The sequence below is a fragment of the Phasianus colchicus genome, chromosome 9, assembly GCF_987193195.1.
Source record: "Phasianus colchicus chromosome 9, bPhaCol1.hap1.1, whole genome shotgun sequence".
Taxonomy (NCBI): Eukaryota; Metazoa; Chordata; class Aves; order Galliformes; family Phasianidae; genus Phasianus; species Phasianus colchicus.
In genome coordinates, this window is record NC_143444.1 from 29,869,478 (window position 1) to 29,882,548 (window position 13,071).

Here is a 13,071-nt window from a genome sequence, read left to right on the forward strand (position 1 = left end):
TTTTTGGTATACTCAGCAAAATCAGATGTTATGAATAATAGGAGTTACCAGGTCCAAGCTAACTTAATCAATTTTTCTCATACACAGGGGGACCCTGAGAGGTAGAGTGTATTGAAAGCCGTTCCGCTGCATTTTCATGTCTGGTTTTGCCAGGTGGTGGGGGTAGCCATGCTACAGTTTTCACTGCATGATTACAAAGGGCTCTAGGCTTTCCCTTTAAAAATAGGCCAGCGGTCTTACCATAGCTGGGATTTATTTCTACCTATTTAAATCTCACCTTCACTCGTCGTGTGCTAGGAGCCTGCCTGGGAGATGCAGTTGGAAGTGGACACCGGAGCAGAGCCAGTATGGTACATGGTGAAAAAAACAACACGTGACAGATGTTCGTAGTACTGCTGAATGCACTTCTGGAAGTTGCTCAGATACCGGCATGATGAGCACAGTGTGAGAAGTTACATAGCATAGACTGGCTTCCCTGTGAAGGGCTCTGTGGAGTAGTAAGCGTCCTGGCCCCCATCCAGCAAGGCACTTAAGCATATGCTTAATTTTAGGCACATGAGTGGTTTCAGTGAAGACCTAAGAGAATTATTTTTAATTCACAGATCATTTAATTCAATAGGCAGGTCTGCTGCAGCATATGAAAAGTAGGTCTTCATATTAAAAATACTCGGGAAATTGTCAATGAGCAAACATTGTGTAGGGCCAGCAACCGTCTCTAAAAAGCAGAATGATGTAGTCATCACCTTTATTGCAGCAAAATACAAAGCAGATGAGGCAAAGGCATTTACAATTATCCGAGAGCTCTTTCTAAGTGGAAAATAAGGAAAAATAAAAGCTTGTAGGAACATTTTCTCATTTGAAGTAGAGAAAAAATTTATTCTCTTGCTGTAAATAAAAACCTTGTTTGCAGATTGAGGAATTTGTTTGTGTGGAATTTCAGCATCAATTTCAATATTTTATAGTACATTTATCTACAGCTGGAGCATGACAGATTTGTGTATATTTATATGTTTGTGTACATAATACATATGTATACACACATACACAAGGATGCCCAGAGATATACATATACACAGTCTGAGAACTCATCATTATTGCTGAAGTATAAAAACGTGCCTGATGCAGAAACTTGTCTTAAGTCTGTTAGCTTAGCGACTGCGTTCATCTGGCACCAAGGAGCCTCTCGGAAGCAGGGCAGGGTCTGCCTGCCAGGGTGCAGATTTACCAGGGGCTGGGAGAGCTGCTGACCTCCCCCAAGGCCTCCCTGAGCCTTTCCCTGACCCCAACCCATCACCGTCTGCAGTCCCACATGCAAAGTGCCTTCCTTGTGCTTCACGTTCTGCAAGAGGAAAAGGCAGTGAGATGTGCTTCTTTGGAAGCAACCCCAAGAGAAAGGCAAAGAAAGGCATTAGTCCCATGGGTTGGTCTGAGGAGGTGGGCAGGTATTGCTGCGTGGTGCCATGTACTGAACACAGGGAAATCCTGGTGCATCTGACAAACAATTAACAATGGAGCAGATGGTGCCCCTGCAAAACATTCAATAATATATGTGTGCTTGTTGTGGAATCAGTGACTCTAAGTAGGACAACCTTAAAAGGTATGCCACTTATCCCGCGGGCAAGCAGGACTTTACAGTCCTTTTAATAATCTCTTTATCCTGTGATTTCTCCTCTGACCCTGATTTCAAAAGCAGGAGGTCAGCCTGGCCCCGCCGCAGCCTCTCATCGAGGTCCAGCGACGCCCCACGTGAACCACCTCACCCACTCACACGCCTACCCTGGGCAGCAGCCTGGAAGCTGCTCCTTTTGTCATTGATCATAGCCGTGAAAATTAAATGAACATTTGGTGGTAGACATGTTTTCAGAGAAGAAGGAAAATAGTGTTATGCAAAGTGTAATAACATTTTGATACCGAGCGTAGAGGCATTCCTTGCACGGGGGGGGTGAGAGTGGATGGGTGCACCCCGGTTCCTAAAGGCAGTCCCGAGTTTCAGCTTAATGCTATTCCTATGCAGAGATTTGTCTTCCTTTTTTTTTTTTTTATGAAAGCTTGTTGGATTTTCTTGACGGGAAGGCACTCGTTTAATTTTTTTCACCAGCCTCTTTTTTAAGATTTCCCCAGTGTAACCTCAGAAAATGAAGAGTACATCTTTAAATCTTGTTTTGTTTGAATGAATGGGTAGATAATCCTGATCAGATGTTTCTTTAGAGAATAATGTTTAAAACGATTATGGAACTTAGCTGTCCTGTCTGTTTCCTAGGTACAGTATTTTCAATTCTATTGTGAAGTCATTAGGGGTCATCCGAGGTAACCGTTTATTAAAATAGTCCTCTTTTGTTTCAGATTTCCTGTTGAGATGCTTTAGCATGTAAAAATCTCCCTGCTGATGTGTCATGTTAGCTTTCCTAACCTCTAGATAGAAACCACAAAGCAGCCTACGTAGCTGTATGACTAGTTACCCACCTACATAAACAATAATTACTGCTAAGTGGGAAATTAGATGTCACATTTTAAGTGTAAATGCAAGCAAAGTATTTGAGAATACTGTCATTAAATGCTTAAAGCTAATCGCAGTTCTCTCTCTCTGTTTGTTTTGTAGGACATTTGGGCTTCCAGGACAGTTTTGTCACATCAGGTGTTTTCAGTGTGACCGAGCTAGTAAGAGTCTCACAAAGTAAGTATCACCTGGTGGTGTTTTGTGTGGTTTCTGCAATCCCAGTTTTCTTCTCTGGTTCTTTATCATGTCCCTTCCCCAGTTCAGAAACAGTGTCAAAAATTGGGAGTCCCTTCTCCCTGCTTCTCTCTGGGGGACGCTGTTTATGTGCTGTATCTTTTAATGTGGGAAAATAAAAGCTTGTAGATTAAGAAGTAAACTGGAAAAAAAAAAAAAAAAAAAAAAAAAAGGGCTGCAAAAACTTGCGTGTGGAAGTTGATAAGCTTATCTGGTACTCGGCTGAAAATGGGCAGCCTCTGTGTAAGAGTGCAGAGATATGGCTGCACAGGTCAGCTTGCTGGTGGGTCTCCTACAGGATCCAAAGACTCTGCTTTCACCAAACCTGATCATTTGCGTGCTTCAGCCAGGAATTTTTCATGCTACTTCTCCACATTGTGTTCATCAATTCCATGTGTACTGTACACCTGGAAATTAATGAACTTGTAAGTAATGCCAACAACTGTACCATCTGAAGATCTGGGATTTCAGTTGCTTGGGGGCATCATTCTTTAAGTTCCCAAGACTTGCATTTTCCCTTAACTGTATGGAATTCTGCCTTGAAGATGGGTTTGTTTTTTGACCTTTAAAGAATGCTAATGCCCCCAGCATGAATGACACACTGCAGCATGATCATTACAGGCTTGTCGATACTCACTAACAACAGTGAATTAAGAGTACCTGTCACCACCTTGTTCCATTGATCAAAGGCACATTGATTGTATTTTGCTATGACATAATCCAGATAGTCCAAGGAGAGAACATGGACAACCTCTTGCAGGGAGACTGCAGCTGAAGCAGGGCTGTAGGTACCTCTGGGCATCTTCTCTGCAGCCATGCTGGAATATTACATTCCCACAGTTGCCACTGCTCTCGGAAAACCACTCAACTGCATGTCCCTTTCATACCTTAGGTTTGTAACCAATCCATTCAGTACAGCCAGTGATAAAAATGATTCTCCTAGATAGCAGGAGTATTTAAATATACAGCTCTGAACGCTGGAAACTAACTGGCACAACCCCAGCAAAGAAGCTGTGGTTTTGACTCAGAACACTGAGTTTCTGTAAGGATTTTCCTGTTTTATTTCCTCTTTTGGAAAGGCTTGCACTCCCTTGTAAACTGGCTTTGTAGTCAGAAATAGGAAGCTGCAAGAAAAGCATGAACAGTGGGAGATATGTGGGTGTGAGAGGTATATGGACAGGAGAGAGAGAGCGAGTAAAATGTGAAGCAGCTATTTCTTCTGAGTTCCCTTCCCTGAGAACTGGTGGGAGTTTTGTTGGAAGAACAAAGTCGGGAGGACTCAGAAGTTTGTAAATAGTTCACTTGCTGAAGTATTTAAACGGGGGCTTTGACATCTAACTTGCTGCACTGTATGCACTACCTTGCTGGTACCTGCAGCCACAGTGGACAAAGCCATGTTCTCTCCAGTCTTTGAATGCCTTCCTGCCATGTCATGTTACTCCAGTGTGACAACACGAAGCTTTTGAAGCCCAAAGGATTCCCCCTCCCCCCCGGCAAGGCATCCCACTTCACCACAATCTTATCTTCACCGTAGGGGCACTACACAACAGAACTGCCTCTGGACTCTGTCAGCCGTGCTTCATGTGTGCAGGGGACAGGGCTGCTAGAGAAGTGCACTGCTTCAGGACTTACAGCCGTACAGCCGTCCCAGTCCCAGCCCCCCAGCGAGTTTGGCACTGACCTCACGAGAGTCATGTTTCCTGCTTATTAGTTTTCCAAGATATTTTATTGTAACTAAACTAAAACATCATGCATCAAAAATCCTAGCATTCAACGTCTTTTGCAAACAAAGTATGAACTGTGTCTGAGACATTCCCTCTGCTTTCCATTGAAATGTACCACCTCCAACGCATAGGGCCACTGCACACAGAAAGAGCAGGACAGGCATGAGCTTCATCTGAAATAAAAAGGGGTGATGGTAGTCAAAATAAAAAGATCCAGCTCTTGTCTGCCCCAGGCATGGGGGTTTGCACTCTTTTTCAATGGCTCTTCAATAATCCTGGGAGGTCAAGGCCTCTGTTTTTTACCCTGTCCACAAGCCAGCACCTCTACCAAAAATAGTGTCCCCAAAGCATATCGGGATAGCACTTCAGAACTGACTCGGAGGGAAGAATGCCAGCAACTGATTTAGCTGCACTGCTTTTGATAGCACCCTGGATTTTCCTTGGAGATGCCCCAGACATGTACTGACCAGCCGTAACCTTGTTTACTTTGTGAGGTCTGAGAAGTCCACAGACTGACATACCATGGCTACCCAGTAGGATATGTTTAGTTGTAGAGTCTAGCAACAAATTCCCAGCGAAGTCAGTATGAATTTGCATGCTAATATTCAAAGAATAATTTAACATAATGGAGCAACAAAGTAATTGCTGCATATTTGCCTAAATTGGCATGTAAGGGCTTTTAAAGAGTGTGCTTTTCAATATAACTCTTGCTGGGTGGTTTATGTATTCCCATGTCTTCATTTCAGACCAGTTCATGAGTCATGCTGGGGAGCTCAGCTTATGAGCAGCCATTATCCAGACCCACCGGCAGCTATTAAGCCTGTAGTTTGAGAAATCAGAATGTCCTCAGTCCATTCCCCTGGCTTTTACTTTGAAAAAGTCCTTGCATCTTTAAAACCATCTTGGCTAGGGAAGCAACAAACCTGCCTGTCCATAGCAGCCCTCATGTTTAGCCTCTGCTGTCTTCTCGTCTGCTCCTTCTTTGCTTTCCAGAGGTGTGTGCCTGTTGATATTATTCTTTCCATGCTTGCTTTTGATAATATGATGATAGAAATATGTGATTTCTCATGGTTTTAACTGGCCTGCAGCTTGCTGCTGCTATCTAAAGTTACTCTTGGGAAATATTATTGGGAGCAATTTATGTAACAGGTTTATTTAGTAAAGTTCTCAGAGTTGAGCATGGCATGGAGTCTCAAGTAGAAGGCAGTTGTCTCAGTCATGCAAATCTGGGGAATTAATTAATCAAGTGAAAGGTCAGCTGTTACCATTGTCTATCTTATCCATCAGTGCTGATCGTCACACTTTCTGTGAGCTATTGAACCAGTCTAGACTGCTTTGGTAACAGAAGCCTGCTTTCTTCAGTCCTGGAGCTGGAGATTTTCTTTCGACATGCTACCCAGCTACTGAATCTTGCAGAGCCCGATAGAATAGAGAAAGTAGATCATTCATGTTCATCTGAAAAGCAGCTTGTTCTCTCTCCATCCGATCTGCTGTGGATGTTGCAGACCAAGCTGTCAGCTCTCTTACATTATTAGCAGACAGAAGGTGTGAGCAGCTTTGGAGGTGTTGTCAGTCCACCCCAGATACACTTCATATAATGGAGAAATTCGTTCTCCCGTCTCTAGAGAGGCTGACACCAACATTCTCAGCAGCAGAAGAGTTGAAGATGTTCACCTTTGTGGACTGAGCCGCCTGCTGTTGACCAAACAAACCCTGTGTGCCCTGGATAGGAAAATACCTGCATGGGAAGGCCCTCTGTGAGAGGTGCTGACTGGGAACTTGGTTGCTGCTATTGGCTTATGGTCCCGTTGGGTGGGAGCCCATGCTTGGCAGAGGCTTGGGGGGCCGGGGCAGGGTCAGCCCCAGTTAGACTGAGTCTGCACCATGTGCTCTTGTGCAGAGCTGCTGGGAAGATCTCCTCCCTTGGAGGTCCTTCAGGCAGCCAGATAAACTGCGCTGCCCAGGATGTGAAGAAAGATTTAGGATTTATGAACATTCGCTAGAGCCAAATGAAACATATTTGTTTTGTGCTGTGTTATTTGTCAAAATGACATCATTCCTCATGCTGATAAACAAGGGAATTCTAACTGCACCCTGGACTGAAAATGCCACGCTTTGAGTTTTAAGGCGTCAGCTGCGAGCAGCGAGGAGCTGCACAGAGCAAGTGGGGTGACTCCTACTCCCTGTAATGAGCCAGGGAAACCACAAGCACACAGGCATACATGCAAGTTGCTTACCACTTCTGTATAAACACAGAAATGGTTCTGCTAATTATCCTCGGGGGTTACGCTAATTCCGCAGGTAAGAGGTGATTTTGCGGCCAGGGCATTTTGAGGATCCGGGGATCCTGCAGCACCGAGGCTGCTGGCGCAGCGAGTGCCAGGCTCGAGGCAGCCGCGCTGTGGTTAGCGGCTGCTGCAGCAGAGCCGAGCATTGATGGAGCTCTGAGCCAGGCCCTGGCAGGCAGCAGGAGGCAGCGAGCTCCCTGGCTGGGTGCTGCTGGCGGGGGCTGAAGCTGGTCTCGCTGCCACACGGGCACACGCATGCGAGAAGTGAAAGTAATTGCTGCCACTCCCAGCACTGAGCGTGGGTGCAGCGGAGGAAACACGACTTCCTCCCACCTCTCGTCGAGAGGCCGGGCACAGCCAAAACAAATTGCGGGGAACGTTCTGCCAGCCCCACCGCGAGGGTCTGGGCCAGGCGAGGCTGCGAAGGGCTGTGAGGACACTGCTGCCTTCCCGCAGCCTGGGAGGGGAGAAACTTTCTGTGCAGAGATCCCAGTGCTGAGCGCGTGAGGGAAAGCCACGGCATCGTAAAGCAGCTCTCTCCCAACTGCAGCCTGTATGTTTTCTGCTATACTAAGCATTGCACTAGTGAAGGTTGTTAAAGAAGTCAGCAACGCGAAAATTAACATTTAAAAAGATATTCTGTATTCCTTAGCAAAGCGCTGCTATCCCAAATATTCTATTTGGGCTTGGCTATGAGAGGAAGAAAAAAAGATTATAATAAAAAATAGACTGCAGGCATAGAGCGAACAGTTGCCGTGACCTTGCCTTTTGTATGCCATTACACAATTCAATGGCAGTCCACTCAAACCTTGCTCTCGATCAATATCCTATTAAAGCAGCACAAAAAGTCTCTATAAACTTAGTGGTTAGCTATGTTTATAAATGGAACTCAGCATAATTAGATGGTCAATAGCGGGCTGTACTTGTAATTTTAAAATGAACATCACACATTTCATATCTGTTGTATTCAGCGCAGCCTCTTTGTATCTAATGGCACGGTGTGTAGGAGACAATGCCTTGCAAAAAAAAAAGGGAAAACAGATCCCCTTTCCTCTCTGCATCAGCAGCACTGTGTTTCCCTTTGTTTATGGAGTCACAACACAGGAAAAAGTTTATTAGTCAAATGTCATGTTTCTCCCATTTAACCTTAAACACATTATCACCTCGCTGCAGTGTTACACGTGTAATGATCTTAGTCATATCCCAGCCCCTCATAAAAATAAATACGTAAAGATGGAAAAAAGAGAAGCTAAATATTAACATGACTAAAAGAGAGTGCCATGTTCCAAGGAAGACAAATGCCAGCCTGGCTGGTTTTATTTAGTGGGTTTCCTGTTCTCTAATTTAATAAATTTTTCAAAATAAATATTCCAATTGAGTTAAGTCAGAGGGCTTTTTGTTAATTTCTCTGTTATTTTTCTTGACGTTTCGGGCGAAGATCTGAGCTAACAAGCTGGCAGCGAGGGAAGGGCTGGGAGCAGGGGGGGACGGCTGCCTGGGGCTGGGATCGGCCACTGCAGAACCCCCACAGGCTGCCCTATGGGGCGAGCTGGGTCTGCCCCGACATGGGGCCTTCCTGTGGGGCCAGCAGGCTCCCCAGCTCTGCACATGTCTGCGGTGCAAAGGGAAGAGGGGTCCTTCCTCCAGCAGCCCCGCCAGGCCGTGGCCCTGGGTCAGGCACGGAGGTGGAGAGCATTGTTTGGACTCGCGACTGAAACTTCTGACATCTTTTCCTGTTTGGGAGATGTTCCTGAGCTATCAGGAGGCTGCTTTACTGCTTGTTAGGACAGAAGGCATCGTGTTTTTAGTGGCGGTGCTGCAGTGAGCAGAGCGGCCCTGCTGCCCAGTGCGGGAGGACCGAGGTGCTGCCCAGCTCCAGGGCTGAAGCCGAGACACAGAGCTCACAGCTTTCAGCCCTGCAGCACTAAAACCTCTGCAGAGGAGCTCTGGTGCTGTGGGACAGAGGTGGGGTTTGTTCTGTAACCCTCAGGTTGCACGCAGGCTCTTGCACGAGGCAGCATTGTTCGGCCCTTGATAAAGAAAGCATCCTTCTTCATATTTGCTACTTTGTGCATTAGCAACACTCTGGTTCTCCCCTACAGCTCTTCTGGGGGTACATCTCTCTTCCCTTTAGAACAGTGCAAGAGTTTGAGCAGAAATGTCCAGGATTTGAGGAGAGAGGGATAACAGAGAGGTGAGAAGAAGCACAGAAGCATTATCCAGATAGCATTTTTACCTCTGTGTCTATTTGGAATACAGCTGCTTCATAAGTCTTGCAGTGGTTAGGAATGTCACAGTGCCTTTGAAAAAAAAAAAAGAACAGTGCCTTGATTTGGTGCTTCCCTTCTTCCATTTGGAAAAAAAAAAGTCTGCTTAACCTGGAAGTTGGGCTTTGGTAGGCAGAGGATGCAGAGGAACTGAGCAGCGAAGGGTTTGCAGAGCAGAAATCTGTTTGGCAAGGAAGTTGCTGAAAACTGTGGAGTAGATGCTGCAGAGAGTACCTTTATGATTGATTTCCATTCAAGTCAGACTGACTGCAGTGTGGTCATTTTTCTAACCCATAACTGCTCACACTGCAGCAGTCTGCTATCTGCAGGGTGTCTGAATTATAGCAGTCCATGTCCGTGTTACCTTTTACACAAATTACTTACACTGGTTTCTTTTTCCATGCAAATTCATCAGTTTTACAGCCTCTTGTAGCTGCTGTCAGGAAACTGTTGCAGAAAGCACAAATTGATAAAATGAGTTAATTTTACTGCACTTAATTTTTCTTTCTTTTTTGTTAACACACCCTCTCATATACCCGGCATACGGGAAGCGTATGATAGTTAAGGAAAGATAACAAAGGGTTCGAGTGTTCTTGTCATAAATTACTTCCCAACTTCGTTCCTTTTAATGGTCATTCCAGATTTTTTCAAGTTTTAATAGCGTTGTCTATTTTCCATCTCATGCTTTTAAAAGTCCGAGGCTATCCAGGCTGTTCCCTTTCTGTCTCAATGACGTTCTTAAAAGATCCTTGCCAAACAACAACTAATTGTCTTGTGGGGATGATGAGGCAGCTGCAAAGCTACATTATTCCTCAGTCAAATCTGACATTGTGAGCTCCTTAAGTCTTGGGGTGAAATACTGGCCCCGTTACAGTCAATGGCAGCACTCCCAGAAGGCCTGCGTTTCAGCCCAGACATGTTTGCTGGGCGATACGAGCTGTCCTGTCTTCATTTCCTCACTCCTGCCCCGTCGGAGTGAAAGATTTTTTCGCCTTTGAAAATGGGCCAGGTTCTCAGACCAAAGATTAAACTTGGCTCAGCATCTCCGTGTGGCATTGAGACTGCTTCGCCTTTGTTGCTGTGAATCGGGGCTCTCAGACAATACGTTCCAGGCCAAACTTGTGCTTTTTATTGTGCAGTATGTCCTTTTTCAGATGTCTCTGAAATGTGAGAGAAAATCATGATCTGTAATTGTCAGCTTCCCAAGTTGCTTTGTCCTGCAAATAGCAATGGGACAGCAATAGCAATAGAGGCTATGGGACCACATGCCGTATAGTTGCATTTCTTTTTTTTTGTGAAATGCATTATCCATTGACTTCAACATTAGACTCCTCTGTTCCCAGAAGATTGTGGCACGTGGGGTTCATAGGCTTGTGCTTGAAAACATTAGAGTGTGTAGGAGCTCGTAATATTTTAATGGAAAACCAAGGCTCTAGGACGTGGAAATGAAAAGCTTTCATATCCCTTACAATAAAACTGAGGTGCTGGGTAGCTTAGTGAGAGGTGAACGGTGGAAGGTAGTCACCAGATAATGTTTCTTCTGAGACAAACGTCTCTAGCTTTGATTTAGCTGGAGGAGAGACCAGAGCAAAACTCAGCTGCTCACATTCAGAAGAGGACTTGGGTTTCTCATCTGCATTTGTGCTTTCTCCGGGGAGATCTGTAACCTCTGTGCTTGGGGATGCACATCACGTACACACCAGAGGTCCTGAGGTGTGTATTTCCCTGCCTGTTCTGCTTACAGATTATGACAAGTACACTACAGGGATGATGCAGCCTATTTGTAACTGTACTAATAAACGCACGTTGTCCTAAAACAAAAGCAACAAGTTTCAGTAAATGTTAGAATTATATTAATAGAAAAGCAGTGCTTAAAGAAGCTGAATAGAAGTGCTGTCGTAATTGTTGGGGTTTTTTTAAAGAAAGGGTATCACCGGAGGAGTGTAAGAAAGAGTCTGTGTCGTGGAACATTGTATTCTGGATAAAATTTACATTTTGTTGATTGCAATGCCAGTTTCCATTAGCATTTCTTAATTTCCACATCCCACCTGTTCTCATTGTGAAAATAAACACACACATGAGGAAGAAGAAAATGATTTTGAAGTGCAATTCATGCCATATTCACTCGAGTTACTGACTGTGCTCTCTTTTGTTTTCCCAGCACCAATAGCTGCAGGAACAGGCCCTAATTTCTCCCTCTCAGATTTGGAAAGTTCTTCATACTACAGCATGAGCCCAGGAGCAATGAGGAGGTCTTTACCTAGCACATCCTCTACCAGGTAATTTAATCTCTGCCTACTGCCGAGTTACTTGGAAACCCAAGCAAACATCATTACTCATCTGCGAAAGTAACCATTAATTATTTGACAAGTTGTTTGGGGGCCTCAGGATGGGAAGCTGCTGTAGATTCACGGAGCTGAACGTTCAACTGGATTGCTGTTACAATTCTTTTTGTGTATACAGGCTTTGAAGGAAATCTGTTGTGTTGTCCCGTGTAACCTCTGGCTCCTGTGTTGGTGTATCAGGAGCAGTTCTACTGGAACTGCTGAAGTTTTACTGGTGGCAGAAGAGAAGTGGGAGCATATTGAGACCTGGCACTTTGTCCTGGCTGGATAGCCTTAAGATAGACTTTTGTGCATCCTTGATCTTAAAGTGTTATCTCTGAAGCCAGCATAGGTTTAGGGCCTTACTCTATAATGTGTTCAGATTTTCAAATCGCATTTAGAAATTTGTGACTCAATTATTTGAAAACTGTGAATTGTTAATGCCGATGACTGCCGAGTCTCACTGCGGTTTTGGCTTAGATGCCACCTACCAGACAAGGATATTTTTTATTTTTTACCCTATCCTTTTACTTTAACCATCCATGAGATTAGATTTATAAACAAGCTCAGTCATTCTAGTAGTCTTGAACACTATTAAAGAACCAGATTGATTTTTTTTCCCCCACAGCCAAAACAGATCACTTATTTCAAAGACATGACAAGAAAGTCTAACTTCAGCCCAGGGTTGTTTTACATTTTTATCTCAGTCTGCAGTGCCACCAGCTTTGCAGTAAGCAAGTACACATGTAGAAAGGCTCTATAGTTTGAATATAGCTGTTGTTTTTGTTTTCTAAAAAGAAAAGCTTTGGAGGGATGCTCTTAGCCGTAGTTTCTTACAGCTTGGAGCAATGGCAAGGATATTTTCCATCTTGCACTTAGTGTACAGTAGGAAGCTCGGTGACTACAATTTCCATTACACATCAGTTAAAAACTTAATTCTCTTTCTTCTTTGCATCTGAACTCTGCAACCACTCTATGTTCAGTGCTCATCACCAGCACCATTCTCAGGTAGAGTTTGATTGTGACACCCAAACAAAGATGTGGGGTTATTAGTGTTACTTAAGAGCTCCGTTCTTGCTCTTGTGTTCTTCTGCAAATAGCTAGCAGTGATAAGGACCTAATTATAAACAGCATGGGTAGTTAATAACTTGGTGATATGTTTGTTTTCCTCTCATTAGGCTGTTCCCAGTAAGAAAAAAAAAAAAAAATTCTTAAATACACAGACTCAGAGGAATTATCAGGCGGTAATTATATTGTACGCACACAATTTCCCCTATTGACACATAACAACTCTCTAAACTAAGGAATGGCCAAACCTACATTCCGTGCATACCACGAGAATTGTCCTTCCTGTTACTCACAAACTGCTTTCTCGTACCTGTGCAGAGCTTGGGGTGGAGAGCTGTGCAGAGGCTGCATGTTTTAGACCAGTAGAAATAGGAAGATTTTATGTCTTTTAAATATGTTCCCTCTATAGAAAGGAGCCTGTTCTTGAATGCTTTAAATCTTAATAGAATACAGATTCGGAGTAAAAAGTGAGCTGACACAGCCTTGGAAAAGCACTTAAAAGAGAAATTCTCAGTAATGTCCCCACGCAGTCTGTGTAAGTCATTATAGAAAATAGAGCCAACCTCAGTGTCTTTGGCTTTGGGATCTTCTCCCCACCAAACTGCTGAGTCTGAGTCAGCGACCACCAGAAACCACTGAAAGGGCTCTTCTGTCCCCTGAGCCAAGGGG

At 44.3% G+C, this 13,071-nt stretch overlaps 1 protein-coding gene across 10 annotated transcripts in view; it reads left to right on the top strand.

The window, feature by feature from the left end:
- The window catches only part of NFIA (nuclear factor I A), a 231,420-nt gene that overhangs the window by 147,992 nt on the left and 70,357 nt on the right, over positions 1 to 13,071 (top strand). For all 10 annotated transcript variants that reach the window (XM_090146780.1, XM_031603416.2, XM_031603459.2 and 7 more), the window contains 2 exons: positions 2,600 to 2,674; positions 11,172 to 11,289. In XM_090146780.1, coding sequence (XP_090002906.1) covers positions 2,600 to 2,674; positions 11,172 to 11,289 — 193 coding nt within the window. The remainder of the gene's footprint in view (positions 1 to 2,599; positions 2,675 to 11,171; positions 11,290 to 13,071) is intronic.